Source organism: Zophobas morio, unplaced genomic scaffold (genome assembly GCF_036711695.1).
Source record: "Zophobas morio isolate AGI-343-1 ecotype UQ-CSIRO unplaced genomic scaffold, CSIRO_AGI_Zmor_V1 ptg000021l, whole genome shotgun sequence".
Lineage (NCBI taxonomy): Eukaryota > Metazoa > Arthropoda > Insecta > Coleoptera > Tenebrionidae > Zophobas > Zophobas morio.
In genome coordinates this window covers 2412243-2429952 of record NW_026972126.1, presented here as the reverse complement: position 1 = coordinate 2429952, position 17710 = coordinate 2412243, and the positions used below count along the sequence as shown (strand labels likewise).

The window sequence follows — 17710 nt, the reverse complement described above, 5'->3', positions numbered from 1 at the left end:
GAACAAAATTAATCAATTAAAATAAAATTAGTTTAAAAGAATCTTACTACTGGTACTTTCTCAGTTTTGTAACAGGAATATAATAACGTAAATAGTTTTTTTACACGAAAACTGCAATGAATGTAACATAATGATTAATGATCGAATGTTAAGTTGAAAAATTATTTGGTAATTATCAATGTCCTTGTGTTTTACATTCTAATAATCTCTGCAACTACCGATTCAATTATTTTGTAATTTTTGTTGTTTTGTTGTGTTAATATTTTTGTGAAAGTATTATCAAAATATCTGACGTCATTTCAAAATATTTTTAAGTAAATTAAACATTTAGCATGCTCAGCTCTTTTGCTCGTGATCTAATACTCCATCCTATTTTTATCTTTACGAATACGAGTTGTTCTAAAAAAAAATTAACCGTCAAGTCAGTATTTGAAGCTATCTCACAACAGCCATAAGGCTATTTAACGCTTACAAAATATTAACTAAAATTTATTTATTCATTTCCTTAAGAATACTGACGGACTCATCTCAAAAATTATTTAGTAGTTTTATTTTAAGTTCTCAAATGCGACCGAGTTGTATGAAAGTAAAGTTCTCTTGAAGTAATCTTAAAAACAACAGATTTTTTGGAGAAGAGAACCCAGTGATCTTACATTTAATATTAGATTGTAAGTAGTAAGTATATATTAAAAGTAATAAAGATTTGAAGACATTATTCCGAAAAGTATATCTCGTCACCAAAGACAAAGCAAGTTGCATAAATATAGTCATTATAATTTTTTTTTACATATCTATACAATTTTAGTGGAAACTCGAAAGAAATGTTCTAACGTTATTTATACAGAACTTCCCGCGCCCCTGAAGTCCAGACGACACACTACAGCTTCTTCAAAAAATTTCAAAATTAAATTTTGCGAATTTAATTTTTTTTAACCTCAATAAGTTTAAATAGGAATATGTGTGAACTGTTAAAATACAGGTAAAGAAGCATGCCATGCTGTTTGAAAAGATTTTTCCCATAACGAAGTGCTGTAATGACGTCATCAACATATTAGCAAGGACACATACCAATTTGAATAAGTCCAATGTAATACTAATAATAACAATACTGTATACTCACATTTTGGGAAAAATGGGGAGAACCGTTTTTGATCTGATCAATAAAACAGATTGATCATTCATTAACTTTTTTAATACACTATGTATAAGTAAATTTAAAAACTGTAAATGCATTGATAAACCATATGTATAGAGTCATAATATTTTGCATATTTTAGATAAGATTTATTCAGCAAACGTTTGAGATGACGTCATCAATTTACGACAAATATTAAAATATTTTAAAGATGTGAGAGCATTGGGTATTTTAGTTCCAAATTAAATAGCAAATTGTTGTTATATAATTTTGTTTTTTTCCAAAAATCTAGATGTCTGGGGTAAAAACTCAGTGCAACAATATGTTATTTTATAGCATTTAAATAACAATTAGGTACTACTATACATTTTGGAGACGAGGTAATCCAATTGTTAGTGGTGATATTCCTAACATACATATAAAGTTTGACAACAATTGGTGCGGTAGTTTCGAAGATCATCTGTCTAATAAAAATCAACACAGACGACAGACGGCAAACGGCAGACAGAAATGGGAGACCTATGTTTTCGTACTCTAGGCGTCATAAAACGTAGGAAAACACGAAATTAGCCATTCGTTTGATGGACCCTATTACAATACTTCCTTAGCGTACGCTCGGGAAGTAAAAAACTATTTCATCGTAAATGTGGCCTTCTAAGGCCATTAAACTGAATTTCAGTTGATATAATGTTGCGTGACAAAATTACAACTGGATATATCATTACAAAAGTATTAAGACATGTAAAGACTGTTATTTTAAGATTTTCTGTCAGTGTAAAAAAATGAATTAATTAAAAAAAGTAACATCTATTTATATTTATTTACAACATACAGGAGTGACTTTTTTAGTGATAAGAAAAATTTTATAATAACTGTAAGGTTGTAATTCGACCATCAGTTTATTAGCACTAAACTTTTTTCGTCTCTGAAGCATAATTACCAAAAGTATATTTTTAGAAAGAATTTGAGGAGGTAAAATGTCAATTATTCTTTATATGTAGAGTATTTTTTTAATATATGACACAAGGGGGGACTCTGGAAACAAAATTTTTTATTTAAATGTCATTGACATTAACACAATTTGAAGTTAAATGAATTAAACTACATCGTATGTTACAACCAGTAGTTCAATAGTTTCACAAGGATCAAATGCACGCGCATTTATTTACATTTTGGCACTTGTTCATATAAATAGGTACAGGATTAGATGTTACAAACTTGAGAATTTTCTTTTTGGTGTTGTATCTGCAAAATTATTTTTTACCAAACAAAATAGAATATAGATTTGAGAATCTTTGGTTTATTTTCGGCTAGAAAATGTGGCACTGAGGTTTCACCATTTTATCACAGGGCACTCTGTACAAAACTATCTTTCAAAAACAGTGTCCGATACAACAGCAGTGACACATTAATATTTATACAAATAAACTCTGACATGAAAATATCCGTGTTTAATAGATTACCCTAGTAAACCAGAACGAAATAAATCTTCTTATTCACATGCAAATTAACTTCTTAGTTGTTTAATATATGTTCTTTAACGATTTACATTAATATTATACACGTTTTTTACCATAGATCTTACATATTAGAAAAGTGATTCCAAACAACTATTATAATTACAATGCGTTTTAAAAGTACTTATCTGTGGGCAGTAATAATAAAAGATTTATGTATTTAGTTCACTTTGCGTTTTACAAATGTAATATGTGCATATAAAACATCCTTGAAAACTGTACCCAATTATAAATAGTAGATTTTGTAAGCAAACTTTTTAAAATCTACATAATAAAAGAACGAGAGAATGAGAAACTATGAGTAACTACCAAATAAGAATTTTAATAATGAAAAAAGATTCAACAACATAAAGGATGGTAACATTTAAATAATTTGAAAGTGTGGAATTATAACTGAAAACTCTGTTCTGATAGACACGATGACACGAATAACATAATGTCTATTACTGAAGACTCTAAATGCAATATGAAATGTACAGCAGATTACAAAACAAAAGGTCTAAGTAAATACAGATTAAAAATTTTTTACAAATTCACCGCGATATGATTTGTTTAGTGTGGAACAGAAAAATTAAAAAACATCTACAATTATGCACCACTTCGTTAGAACAAAGGTATGAGAGAATATTAACGAAGCAAAATTTCACATTCACTACACATAATTACTCAATTTCTTGGGCGACTCAACCATTACAAGAAAATTTAGCTCCGACTTAACCTTTCCAATTCACACCTTTAATTTTATAACATAAATAATAACACCAGTTCCGCATATTCATAAAACTGATAAAAAATGTAGACATAAAACGACCACTATGCTAAAATATTCCTCCCATTAAAAAGAATAAAACCTGTGAGTGGAAAACTTTTAAACCCAAAAAAGGTTACTTCTGTTCTCTTTTGGGCAATAAATTTCCAAATGCATAATACATATGCATACGAACTGTAAACTAGTTCGTGCCAGACATCATCTAATTCAAACCCACAGATTTTGCAAGTGACGGTTCTGAAAGACAGGTAGGTAATCGAACCGAACCACGTTAAACGTGACACCAGATTAGTCAATCTTCGTCTAAATTTACCTTCGTTGCATACAAACGATCACCAAATGGGTAATTATCTACATCTTCATAAAGCAATAAAGTTTTTAAACCTCGATGTGTGAAATGTGAAAATTTTTACCCACTTTGATGATTCACAGTAAAAAACGTGTGAAATTCAAGAGGCGTTACGGCGAGAATGACGGTGTTTTAATAATATGGCCGCAGTACCGTAAAATAATAAGGTTTTATTAGTGTTTGCCTAATTATGTCAATAAAATGCATTCATGCCGTAAAACTTTATCTCGCCAAGTTGGCTCCCCTGCTTCTGACTTTCGAAAAAACAGTTATGGCTAGAAATAGCATACGAACATGGCGATCGATTTAATTGTTGCAGGTGTATTGATTTTTTTCCGACAATAGATACACCGGATTTAATTAAGCGGAGCCTTATTAAAAGTTGAGGCTGCAATATAATCATGTATTTTTTCTTGTACAAGCTATTCGTATAGAAATTTTATGTCCCGCGAAGTGCTCTAGTAATTTCAAGAGATGGATCTAGAAACCAGTTTGTTGCCGCAGGCGTACCAACTGTGAGACAAGGATGTTTACAAAACGTACAACACAACTTGATCATAAAACGCGTCGCTCCATAACTCGATCTACAAGAAAGTTCGATTTTAATCGAATTATATAAGGGCTTTTGACGAAACTGTACCACCGAAGCCAGGAGTCACAAACATTAGATAAAATCTGGGGTTAGGAAGGTCGGTCTTCCTAAACAAAGTCGATTTTTTCCACCTCCGATTTTACCTGGCCGTTACCTGTCTGGCCTCTCTCGTGGAAAAAATGATTAATTCGTCTTTCCAAAATTTCAGTGTTTGCAGGGTCGGCTTAGACAGTAAAAGATTTCTTTCTTTTATTTTGTGGATTATTTCGACAATCAACAATCACAATTATTCTATTTTTTAAAGCATCAAAATGAAAAATGCCTCAACACTCATTCTATGAACAACCAAGTAAATCTCATGCTTAGCACGCATAGAATTATAAGAAAAAACTCATTTTAAAATTCTTAAAAATTAATAAGACAAGAAAATATCAAATGTGACGTAAATTTGTTTTAAAAACAACATCGTCAACAGTGATATTTAACAAAGTTGAAATTTTCCTTGAAATTTAATATAAAATTTATGTAATTTAATTCCCAAATTGAGAGCACTATAAGATATATATCACAAACGCATCTGTGAAGAGTTTTCAAAAATAAGTATTCAAAATTTACATGCTCCCTGTCGCTTAAACAATCCATTTATTTTTATACATGACAGTGTATACCTACATTTGAAGAAAAAATAAATTAAGACTTACAAGATTAGATTATATTAAAAATATTGAAGGGAATTTGTATTTAAAATCTTTATAACTGTTACACTGCATTGATTTTTATAAATTTTGAAACAATATAAAAATACTTTATGTGGATGGAAGTATTGTAAATTTTCATGATCTTGTTTACAAAAGTTTTCGTCTCGAAAATCATTTGACGAAGATAAACAAAACAAAAAACGTATTTACATTTCGTGTTCAAATTAGTTTGCTTTTATTTTTGCTAATGTTAAATTAGACTATTATTTATTCACAAAATAATTTTTCTAACACACAAAAAATCCATTTGCGACCATGAAATTGTCAGAAGAGATTGACATACTACCATTGTATCCCTGACGAGAATTTTAGAGCACGCGGCTAACATCGTCTAGATCTGTCTTCCACTGAATTTAATACAACGAACAAGCAATTAACAAAACATTTCCCCTAGTTGCATTGAAACACGCTATGTTAGAAAGTTTGAAATCTCTTCAAAAAATAGTAGCTCTAAATTAGAACAATTTTGATATCTACTATAGAAACCTGATCAGTTTTTTTTTTTAAGTTTCAATTGTTAATTTGGATACATACAGTGCTTACATCTGTTAACCACAAAGTTATCGCTTTAGTTTATAAAGAAGAAATTATTAACTAATCTTTCTGCATAATTTTTGGTAAATTTCGTAATTTTCAAACATAATGATATATGCAAATAATATAACAAAATGAATATGTTAATATTATGGTGTAGGAAACTACTGCTTTGAAGATTTTTTTCTTTTTTCCTAATTTTATACGGTGCACAGAATTTTGAACTCGTCCCTGGGCGTTTGAAGAAAGGCGAATCAAAGCCGAGAGGCCGAACCTGTTTTGAATCCATAATCCGAAAATGTCGTTATAAATACGACTTAAGCAGTGGACGGACTTGGCATTTATGATCAATATTTTAGAGGCCGAAGCTACTGGGAATTTTTAATTCGCCCCCTGGAGAGCGACCTCGGTCAGAATTCAACAAACAACCCTGTATCCGTAATTTGATCGAAAAATTCAATTTGTTAATTATTTTTGTCGAGTCGGGTCGGTTTTCGACTAATCGCTTCTTCCATCTCGTGAAGAATTAAAAGTCGAGGATTCTTGGGCCGTCATTATCGCGATGGCCGTCAAAGTCCGTAGCAATTATAATAAAAATTGTGTGGCTGATGTTGAGAAATGTGGATTCAAGGCCACCATCTTCAAAAATGTTGATTGCTTGTAATTACTTTTAATCGGCGATCAATTTATTCAATAATTGGGGAGATCTAAAAAATGATTACGTTTTTGAAGTCATAATTATGGGTCCGCCTCATGGGGCATGTAAATTTTAATTCGGGCCTTAGTAAGCGCGTCCGATTTTTTAAAAAGCTGTGCTTAAAATAATCAAAGAAAGGGTTAAAATTTCAGAGTAAGATTAGTTAACACTTCTGTAATATTAGACAGTCTAAAACTAAGTATTGTAGTAATTTATTAAAAACGTCTAGTCTAGTTTAAAAATATTTTTTAAAAGCAAAAAATAGTCTTGATGTTATAATGATATCATTCGTAAAAGCAAATAAATCGCAAACATAATTAACGAAATATAAGCAAAATCGTTTCGTTGAAAACTAAAATCAAAAAGTTGTCTCAACATATTAAATATATTTCTGTTATATTCTCTCACTGTGATAATGTTATTTTTAACGTGCACTTGTAACAAAGTTCTTCAATACTTGAATTTTTTACAGTTTTTTAATTTTATCACTGTACATTTCTGAAATTGAAAAGTTTCGAATGGTATAGATAAGACGATAAAAATGATCAAAGTTTTGTTTTACTCTTATGCAGGCGATATATATGGTAAGTAATAATTAACGTCAGGCGTTGTTCATAAACACTTTCTACTTTTGACAATTTATGAAGCGTACGTCACTACATGACGGTATCAGATTACTAAATGAAGTTTGTATATGGCGAATTTCAAAAGTGACATCTGTTCACTTAATTTTCAATATACTCGATAAGTAATTGTTAAAATAATGTAGTGATCTAAAGAAAAAAGTGGAATTGGTTGAAAGCTTTTTTATCTGTACTGCAATAATCCACCCATGTTTGTAACTAAACCTAGACGCTTTACTCTAAAAAACATTAGCTAAATTATATTTGTTTATTTTCTCCAAAAAGTTGATGACTTTTCCACAAAATGTTATTAAATAAATGCTTACTAAAAATATGCCATGAATTACTTACGCAAAATGCTAAAAAGGGGCATATTAAAAATGAAATGTACTTTCCTGACAGCCTGGTAACTTTACGTATGTACTTTACTATACTTTACGTATTTGTTATAAGGTACATATATCTCAGTATCTCAGAAAAAACATAAATCTATTAACACACTAGGTACTGACTGATTACCTGTAGTATTGTACTCCCAGTTTAAAGTGGTTTTTGTGAGAAAATAATTAACATTATCACCTCACCCCACGACAGACAATACATGAGTTGAATAACAAAGTACGGCGCTGCAAGAAACCGACCACTTTAAGGGATTTACTCCATTGTCCCCATCATCAACTTCGACACAATAGACCTATCCTAAAAACCACTTTAAACTGGGAAGACAATACTACATTATAAGTATGAAGATGAATTTACCCTACCGAAATAAATGTGTTGTTACAAAAAATAAATAAAGAAATAAATATTATCTAAAAATAAGATTTAACATGTAGACGACATTTATTATGCTTTAGAGGCGAGAAAAGTTTATGCAAGTAACTTTACAAATTTTTACGTAATGTTAATAGAACACCAGAAATTGTCAAAACAAAATGTACATTTGAAAAGTTCTTTGTTTACTAAATTTGAACGATTTTTACGAAGTTGAATTTACCAATAAGGATATACGACACAACGTTATTTTGTAAATTTCAAAAACGTTAAGACTTCATTTGTAACACTAATTACCTAACGCCTTTTTTGATTATGATTATATACAGGGTCGCTAAAAAGGAAGGAAGGAGTTGAGTATCGCAAGAATGGCTTGTTGACTCTGTTTGAAATTTGGGCTGTGCTTCTACTTTTTGCAATTTTTAAAAATTTTGTACTTCATTTGTTCTTGAGATGCAGATCTAACTTGATTTTTTTTAAATAGCACTAGTAGTCAAATATTCCGTTTTTAAATAGTACATTTTTTCCGAATTCAGAAATGTAACGCATATTACTTTATTTTTTCCCAACATGGAAAATAAATTGTCAGTATAAAAATACTCAAAATCAGAAAATCGTAGCTAGCCTTGACAATACTATGACCTGCCTGGTGTAGGACACTTTAATCAAAAATTATACTAGTGCCCAATCATTGTAAAAATTATAGAACTGGTACATTAACTGAAATAACGGTATCACCGTAACATATTGATTTAAATGCTGTTTGCAAATAATAATTTACAAAATATTCTAGAAATAAGAATACTCCGATTTCATGATGTAAATAAAGAATACATTGTTATAAGAGCTTTTTCAAAAATTTAAATCAAAAATTACATTATTGAAAAAATATCAAATTAACATTTAAAAAGCAATAATTTTACAGCAAACGTTCGAAATATTCTCTATTTACTTCCTGGCAATAGTAAATACATTGCACAAACTTTTCAAATGAATCTGTTAGAAAATTAGGAAGAATATCAGCAATAACATTTAATATTCTTTCTCGAAGTTCTTCGATGCTAATACATTAATTTTTTGGTAGTACTCCATCCAGTGTGGATTTGTATTGGACCAGTGTCTACAGTTATGGTAATTAACATGCCCATTCGAACAAAAAGTAGACTCATCATAAAATAATAATTGGTTTATGAAGTTGCCATCCTGATCTAGTCTATCTGCCATTATTTCGCAAAATTCGATTCTGCGGTCAAAGTCATCCTCACTCAATTCTTGTAGTAGATGAATTTAATATGGATATTTTTCCCGTTTGAGAATTTTTTGAACTGAGCCTCTACCCATACAATTGTTTCCGTGAAGTTTTTGGATTTTCATTTACATTTAACATGGTATTAAAAGATTTCTCGTTATTTGTAACATTTTTTGATTTTCGCTTCTAGTGTTTTGACGATTTCTAACATTACCAGTTTCGTTAACTATGTGCAATGTTTTTGAAACCGTCGACCTAGAGACTTGTTCTCGATTGGGATGAGTTTCATTAAAAAGTGCTGCTACTTCAGTATTGCTTGGACGTCTGGCACCATAGCCAACCATCATCAAGATTTCTGTTCGTTCAGTTTCTGTTAATTGTGTCATTTTAGTGTTTTATTAAAACACCATACGGTACTTACAATGTGAAGGTCCCAAAATTCAAAAAGCCGAAAATTTAAAATTTAAAAATTCAAGTTTCGTCTAAAAAAATTGATACCTTATTTACTTTTTTCATATTGTACGATTAAGTTACTAATAATGCTTTCGACAACAATTCGTGCAGCAGGCATCCAACTCCAATTGTACATCATGTCGTAGCCACAATTTTCGTTTCAACAGATGCGCTGATATTTTCCCTTTAAAGATAATTATCTAAACAAGCAGTAATAAATGTCGCGCTAACATTATTGCCAGTGTTCCACTGGTACCAAACAAAGCAATAGTTGCACGCAATATTTACTAATGTTTTATTTTAAAATTCTGTTGATAAGTATTCTAAAAATACCACCAGGAGCTTTTCAATAATAGCACAATATTTGGCGTGAAGTATTCGAAATTTTTCTTACGCACATTTTCGTCTCTTTCCAGTTAGCACAGAATAAAGGAACATTTTTAAAAGTAACCCGTCTTGTACACTTTCTCTATTTTATCACTATGAAGTGCCTAATCTAACGCTATTTCCTCTTCATTAAAACAAGTACATGCAGCCGCGATAATACACCAACTGTGTCTGTTAAGTTCCGTTTGTATCAAGACCACCTGCCACATGTGAATTAAGAAAAAAATGAGATCACAGCAATAAAATTAATTTTATTCGGCATGTTTATGGGAGTGTCTCCTACTCGGCGATAGCCTTAACAGCGCGTACAGATATTGAAATTTAATTGGGCCACAACTTTTCAACGCTTAAATGTCAGATCACTGATTTATCATAACTCACCTATGGTCCCTTAGATGATCCTGTCTCCTGAAGGCTTTACCACAGATATCACACGAGTACGGTCTTTCATCGGTGTGCGTGCGTTCGTGAATCAGTAAATTATAACTTTTCGTAAATTGTCTATTACAGAATTTACAAATGAACTGTTTCTTCGGCCGTGAAGCCCTACCGGGAGCCCTTAACAGCCTCCGGTCCAAGTGTGCGTGCATCTGCGGAGGACCAGGCTGGAAAAGCCCACTGTTGCTGGGGAAAGGAAAGGAGGCAGTTCCGGGATTGTTGGGCAGGAAACCGGGGTAACCGGGATGGCTTTGAGAGGAAGATGATCCTTCCAGAAGCCCAGGAGGAGGTCCTGGACGGTGAGGTAGCATCAAGGCGGCTGCATGTGCAGCCGCTTCCCTCTGCATTTGCAGTTCCTTTTTTTTGTCGTTCATCATGACCATGAGCTCGAAGCTGGTGGACTTCCGCAAGTAGAGAGACGAAGAGCCGTCGCTGCTTTTACTGGTTTCGGTTCTTTCGTCTAGGAGCAGAGGGTGCATTTCACTGGGGTAGAGCATCGGGTGCATGTTTCGGGAAGGGACTACAGGTACGAAAGCGGAAGATTCGCGGTGGTGGCTCATGGTGGCTGGTAAAGGTAGCTGATGGTGGTAGGCTAACTGAGGGTCATAACTGGAGGCACGACTCCCTGAAGAGCTTCGGCCCGTGGAAGGAACGGGGAATTCTCGACGGGATAGGGCCAGAGGGCGGTCTTCGGCTTGGGTGGTGGCTGCTGCTTCGGCCATTGCGCCTAGAACAAAATTAAAATTGTTATTTTTGAATATCGCTACAAGTTTAAAAAAGGCTAAGGATAGTGCATGTAATGACTAATGAGCAAATAAAAAGTCTGTATGCGATGCATGAAAATGTTTTGTCACGACAGAACGACAGTTTTAAACAACAAAAATGTTTTTTTATGTTTTCTCATGCTTCATGGGTACGAAAAAATAGATCTCCCGTTTCTGTATATCTGTCTGTCGTCTGTCATCTGCCTGTGTCGATTTTCATTAGACAGATAATCTACGACACTATCAATTGTTGTCAAATTTTATATGTGATTTAAAAATATCGTACTGATCGTAAAACGCTATCCAAAATTTGTCTCATCATCCTCACCAATAATTTGAAGACGTCCCCTCATCAATTTGCGTAGCAAAGGTTATCTAAATTTTATAAAATAATACTGTAATACTCCTGTACTCGTGGTTTATGAATCCGCCTTCACTTTAATCGCAATCGTTTTGCATGTTTTTTTTTGTACAATATTTTCCACGTTTTTCGTCTATCCTTTTGCTCATGCATCAAATACCTTGTGGTTGAGTTGGCTAGGTGACGAATTCTTGAACTTGTGCTCTTATCTATACATATATTTTTTACTTATAGAAGTTATCATAAAATATGTATACACATTTTGCAAAATCCAATTTGTAATTTTTCGAAAAAACTGGACTTACTTATTCGATTGTATTTATTTAAGGAGCATGATAAGTTCTGTCTAAAGGACCTTAGACCCATTTTTTTAGAAATGTAAACGATCATAGACTCCATCATCTAACTCCACCAAATTATTTATAATGCTTTTCTTTTTTGTGGGTTTTTGTACAAATATATTGTGCAAAAACGTACAAACAGGTCAAATACTCGTTAGTATGACTGACCATTAACAAGTGTGAAGTCAAGATTTTTGTGTCACAAATTAGAATCCTTAAAAAGATACTAAATAAATCAGTAAGTTTTGTTATGTTTTAGATATTTATTACTAGTTACATTTAAGGCTGTTCAAATTCTTCCTCAGCTCTACGAGTAATGTTGAGTTAAAATAAATATCAACAATCATAATAAGAATTAGAATTGAATACATACGATTTACAGTTTAAAAACGTGCCTGTATTTATATCAATATACATGATCATACATACTAATTAAATAAATTGACTTATCTAATTTTCTTAAATTCTGCTAATGTAATATGTTGTTTTAGTGTTATACTATATGTACATTATTTTTTGAAAATTATTCATCTACATTGTTTCAAATGCATTAATGTAGGTAGACATGAACAGATTTGTTTTCTAGATTATTATCTCAGAAGCAACTCAAAAAATTGATGGCGTTATCTCAAAATAAAATCTGTTGGACAATAGATCCTGATATGTATATGCAGTACTGGTTGTTATTTAGAAGCTATTTAAATAAATTTGCAGATTTTTATATACAGGTCATGCAAACTTTTAAATCGGTGAATCAGGTTGAATGAATGAGTATCTAAGGAGGAAGTTTATCCCATTTTGACAAGCACAGGTACTTACTAAGATTTTGAAAAAGTAAAGTATACTAAACTCACTTGACATACACCTAGTAAAACTTTTATGGCACAAGCGGCGTAAGCCAAACCACCCTTATAAGTCAAACTGACTATTGTATAACTTAACTCAGTTGACATATACGTAGTAAAACTTTGCAACTCCATTATGACAACAATGGAGTACTGTCCATTCTGTCCATTGTTGTCTATTATGATTATTACTATAATCCTTGCGGTTCGGATCCACAAAGCTTACAATAGCCCGTTTGACTTCTAAGGGTGGTTTGGCTTAAGCCGCTTAAGTCATAAAAGTTTTACTAGATGTATCTGAAGTGAGTTTAGTATATACACTTGGATGATTGTAACATTTTGTACTATTTTGAATTTCGCTATTTTCCGATTATTCTTGACGGAAATGTAAGTTAATCAGATACTGCTTGACCTATTTCAATTAAAATAATGTATCGTACGAGTAGATTTCTAGTCTTAAAAAAAAACTCTTTTTGGCAATAAAAAATTAAAAACTAATGCGATATTCACATATTCGACAACAAAAATCAATAAGTTTTAACAAAATTTTTCAAAAAACATTTCTAAAAAGGCAGTTCGCCGCCTCTTTAATATACGGTTGAATTTCTTCAACATGTTTTAGTTTTACGTTCGTATTTCATTACGCATTAATGATACATATTGTTATTTTTTGCATGGCATTGATTTAGTCTGTTAAAGTCTATTGTGCTTACCTGATAGTGGATGTTTTTTTAAATTTCTGCTCTAGTTACCCATGTCGCTTACGCTATGCAATAACTTCTGAATTTGCCTGCAGTAGTTTTCAAGGTTTGTTAAAATTTCTACACGTTTTCATTTTGGATTTAATTACTAGTCTATAAAGCAGCTATCATTGTGTTTTGAATGAACGACATCTAACTCTTCTAATTTAATTTTTAATCAATTTCATGTTTTAAATGATTTCGTACTAAACGACACAAGTTTTCCCAAATTTGTAAAATTTTATTTATCTTACTACCTACTTACTTCCTGTTACATTGGTAATGTAACGAAGATAGACATTTTTCCGGTATTTATGTGCAGGATTATTGATAACAGACATTTTTGACATTTCAAACTAATTAATTTTTAATAGGAAAAGTTATACTGAACTGAAACATTTTTTCATTAAAATACATAATATAAACAAATGAATAGTTACGCATAATTATAAATCAACAGCACGTAGTAATGTTGTCGAATTAACTACCAAATTGTTCTATACAGAGTGGTGATAAAATAATGCACCACAAGATCGTAAAAGAAAAAACGTATAGAATACAAGTTTTAGTTTCTACTGATTCCATTACCTATGTCGGTTTTTGAAATAGTAAAAAATAAAACACTCTAAGTACATATAATTATGTTTTAGAAGAAACCTTTGGAGTCTGTACAATATCTGTACGTATGCAAATTTTATTTCGTTTAGGTTGTTGTTCAATACACTACATATTGTGTTTAAGTTTGGTATAACTCTTCAAAATATGTCACGTATTCTTGTAATATGATGATTAAGTATAAATACGAAGACAGTAAAATTTGAAGGTTTCCATTTCGAAGACATGAGCAAACTTTAAATTAAACTTGTACTTATGGGAAAACTGATTAATCTGTCCATCCTAACCACCAAGTTACATTGGTTCTTTATAGTCTACCATTGTATGAAAATGTGGTGTGGTTTTTACGCAAACAGGGTGAGTAAGTTGTTATGGAGTGACACATTAGTGTATATTTTCCGTATTGTATTTTCGAAAGCCACACTAACTTATTAGGTAAAAGTTGCTGAAGGCAAATCGTTTTGTAGAGTTCTTGTATTGGAATAATTTAAATAGTGTGGATGTCCTGCCACTACAGACACTGGTGCAGGTATCCATATACCAAGGTTGGTTAGAACATGACTATATTTGCTCAGTCGGACCTATTTACTTTACTATTATACCGCACTGTTGACTTTTACGTTCTAAGAAGTTGTAGAAATTTTTTTGGCTTATTTGTCTTCGACATATCTTCGATTTAGCTGGGAAAAGGGGAATGCCGATCGATGCATGTTTTGATCAACGCAAGTATGTCTTCCATAATTGTAAATGCATGAAGAAACCAATTAAGTCATCGGTTTACTTTATCTTACCGAGAATGATTAACATATAGATTTAATTTATTGCCATGGAACCTTAATTATACCTCCCAGCTCGCTGGATAATTAGTTTAAGAAAAAATCCAATTAAGCTACATTCACACGATTAACTCTACATTGCAACCCCTGGTAAGTCGTGCTTAACCATATCTCTGCACGTTCTTTACGCTTGTTCAACCTCAATCAGGGCGACGCCTAGAATTCAGCAGGAGTTTTATAGAGAGATTGTCTATAACGCTTTTGTCACGATTTCCTAACCGACAACTTCGCAGAATTCAGATTACTTGTTTATTAATATTAATTAAGTCTTGCGAATGATGGAGCATTATTTATCAGGAAATTTGTGGTTACAACAAAAGAAATGTAAAAATAGATTCCGACACCACCGAGTTCGTGATATGATTAAAGATACGTTTATTTGACACGGCTTCTTGGTGTACGATTTCTGAGAACTTTAAGCAACTTCCCCATGAGAAAATTTCAAAAGTAATTATTGCGTGCCACATACCAAAGATTCAGGAGCTCTTGCGTGTCACGGGTAAGAGACTCGGTGAACTTTTCATTCCACTTACAACTTGTACGTTCACATACATCGACAAAAATTACTAAAAATGAAACGTGCACCTTGCACAGTAACACGACTGATAAAAGAAAGAAGTACTAAAAACCCCATTTACCCACCAGAAATAACCGCAGTTCTAATCAAAAGATCCGTCACGCGTCACTGTTTGTGGTGGATTTATCGCTTTTCTAAATTTTCTACTGACTACTGTTGTGAAGTAAAAATACGGATTATTTCATAGTTTCCTGGATTTGACCAAAGTTAAACTCTTAATCTTAGAGGTTGAGATAAAAATGTAAATTAAGGTTTTGCTACTGCTGTTTGTACTCATAATTTTATAAAATATTAATACAAAGGTAAACAGGGTTATGATAAAGTAACTCGGCAATAAAATCTTCATGCGTAAAGATAAAGACAAAACCTAAAAGCAGCTCTATAGGGAATATTGAAAGCTGCATTTTCCTATTTCTATCCATTAATTTTCCATTTTTAATTTTAGAGCTTACAGTCGAACCTCTACCGATATATTGTTGATATTTTCGTAAATATTAAACCACAAGTTTTACACTTACGAAAACAAATAATACAATTTCGACAAAATATTTTATAACGTCATATCGTCTGACACAACTACCATATATGTAGTCTAATCAATGAAAGACGAAGCCGCAGATATCTTATTTTGCCATTTTAGGTTTTTGTTATTAACTTTTCATACAAAAATTTTATTGTGGTTGGGTGTTACATATTTATAATTACATTGTGTTCGTAAAGTTCTAGTACGTACAATCAGGTGGGATTCACACCCAAAGTTTGTTTTATCAGTTCGTGTTAAAAAGAAGTTTTTCGTCAGAAACATTCCGGGTTTCTGTTAAATATGATAGTTAAAACCCACCATAATACGTGCGATGAAGCATAACTCTATTTTAATTTTTTTATCTTTGTGTATTCGTCATGATAATGCAGTTTTAATCGTTTGTTATTATAATAACACTTATAACTTCACATTGCTCTATTGCGTATTTGATATCTACTTTATACATTTGAGTATATAGCAATGGCGTAAAAATATATCGGGTGTTCAATTAAAAAAGTCATCAAGTTGGCGTTGCTTTTTTGTTAGAAGAAAAGGTAGAGTGTTTTATTAATTCATACTGCTCTATATAATTGACATTTCCGTGTTGTCAGTTGTCATCGATTAAATTTGAGGTTAATTGTCGACATACGTCACAATTTTTACAAAAAATCAAAGCTAACTTGATGATTTATTGAACACCCGTTATTTTATAATTCAACAAAACTCTCCTCCAGTGTCAAAAGAAAAGCGTATCAGGAAAATAATAAGCAATATTGAACTACTTCAAAGACTTTTTCAATTAGTTAACCGAAAAAAAATTAACGACTTGCATATTTCTGGGTTAAATTTTTGGATTCCATTTTATTAATTTGAAACGACTATACTGTCTTCTCATTTTAAGAATATCAATAAGTTCTTGAACAAATGGTACCGGTGTTACATATATCACCTTCAAACAGAACAAACTAGTTTCTGAAAGTTCCCTAGATACACTTTTGTAGTTAAAAAGCTAATGAGGTAACAAATGAATGAAATAAAATTAGTTTAACTGTTTTGAGCGTTGTTAGAAAAATTCCATTATTGTTTCGATTATCGACAAAGTTTCGACTCCCAAGTACAACAATTTTATGTCGTTAAAAAAATAGATGCACGAATCACAGTGTAACGTGTAACATTAGCTATGCAACGTCTACGCAAATAAAAGGACGTTTTAATCAGAATAACAGGATATTTTTATTAAAAAGAAAATTTAAATTCAAAACAACCTTGAAACAATAACTGCCCAATTTATTAGGTGTGTAACTGTCATTGTTTATGCTAAAAAAGTTTCTTTAATTAACACAGCCGTAGTGTGAAATTCTAAAATCTGCATGCGTGGGCTTCAGATAAACACACCGACTAAGGCAAAGCTCTTACAAAATTGTAAATTCCGAAAGAAATGATATGGTAATTTATTATCACGGAGTGTAACAGGTTGACAAAATCTGCAGTGACCTTTCCAAAATCTGCATTTCACAAATTACCAAACCAGTAGCCAAAATTACCATTTAATTGCGAGAGCAAACCATTTACATGAGTGCAATTTAATAAAATTATGACTTCCTGATCCTTAAAAGGATTTTATTGCTCTCATCAAAGCGCCACTTGAGCAATCTGAACTCAATGATCATTCATTTTATTTCGATGATTTCATCACCTATTCAAAAACCAGATTTGCTTTTGAAGAAATTCTTTAGAGATGGTTATGAAATTGTTCCAAATAAAAGGCGAAGCGATAAACTAAAGATGTTATTAACATAACAGATGTGAGAGCACAATAAAAAATTGACAAGT

The 17710-nt window shown here is 31.8% G+C and overlaps 1 protein-coding gene across 2 annotated transcripts in view; it reads right to left on the bottom strand.

The window, feature by feature from the left end:
- Positions 1–17710, bottom strand: part of LOC135133284 (protein bowel-like) — a 33806-nt gene that overhangs the window by 12577 nt on the left and 3519 nt on the right. The window contains exons 1-2 of one of the 2 annotated variants that reach the window (XM_064061637.1): positions 15247–15383; positions 10219–11002 (exon numbers count right to left, since the gene is read on the bottom strand). In XM_064061637.1, coding sequence (XP_063917707.1) covers positions 10219–10997 — 779 coding nt within the window. In that variant the 5' untranslated portion in view covers positions 10998–11002; positions 15247–15383. Of the gene's footprint in view, positions 1–10218; positions 11003–15246; positions 15384–17710 lie in introns of those variants that run through there. The other variant, XM_064061636.1, reaches the window with a different exon arrangement.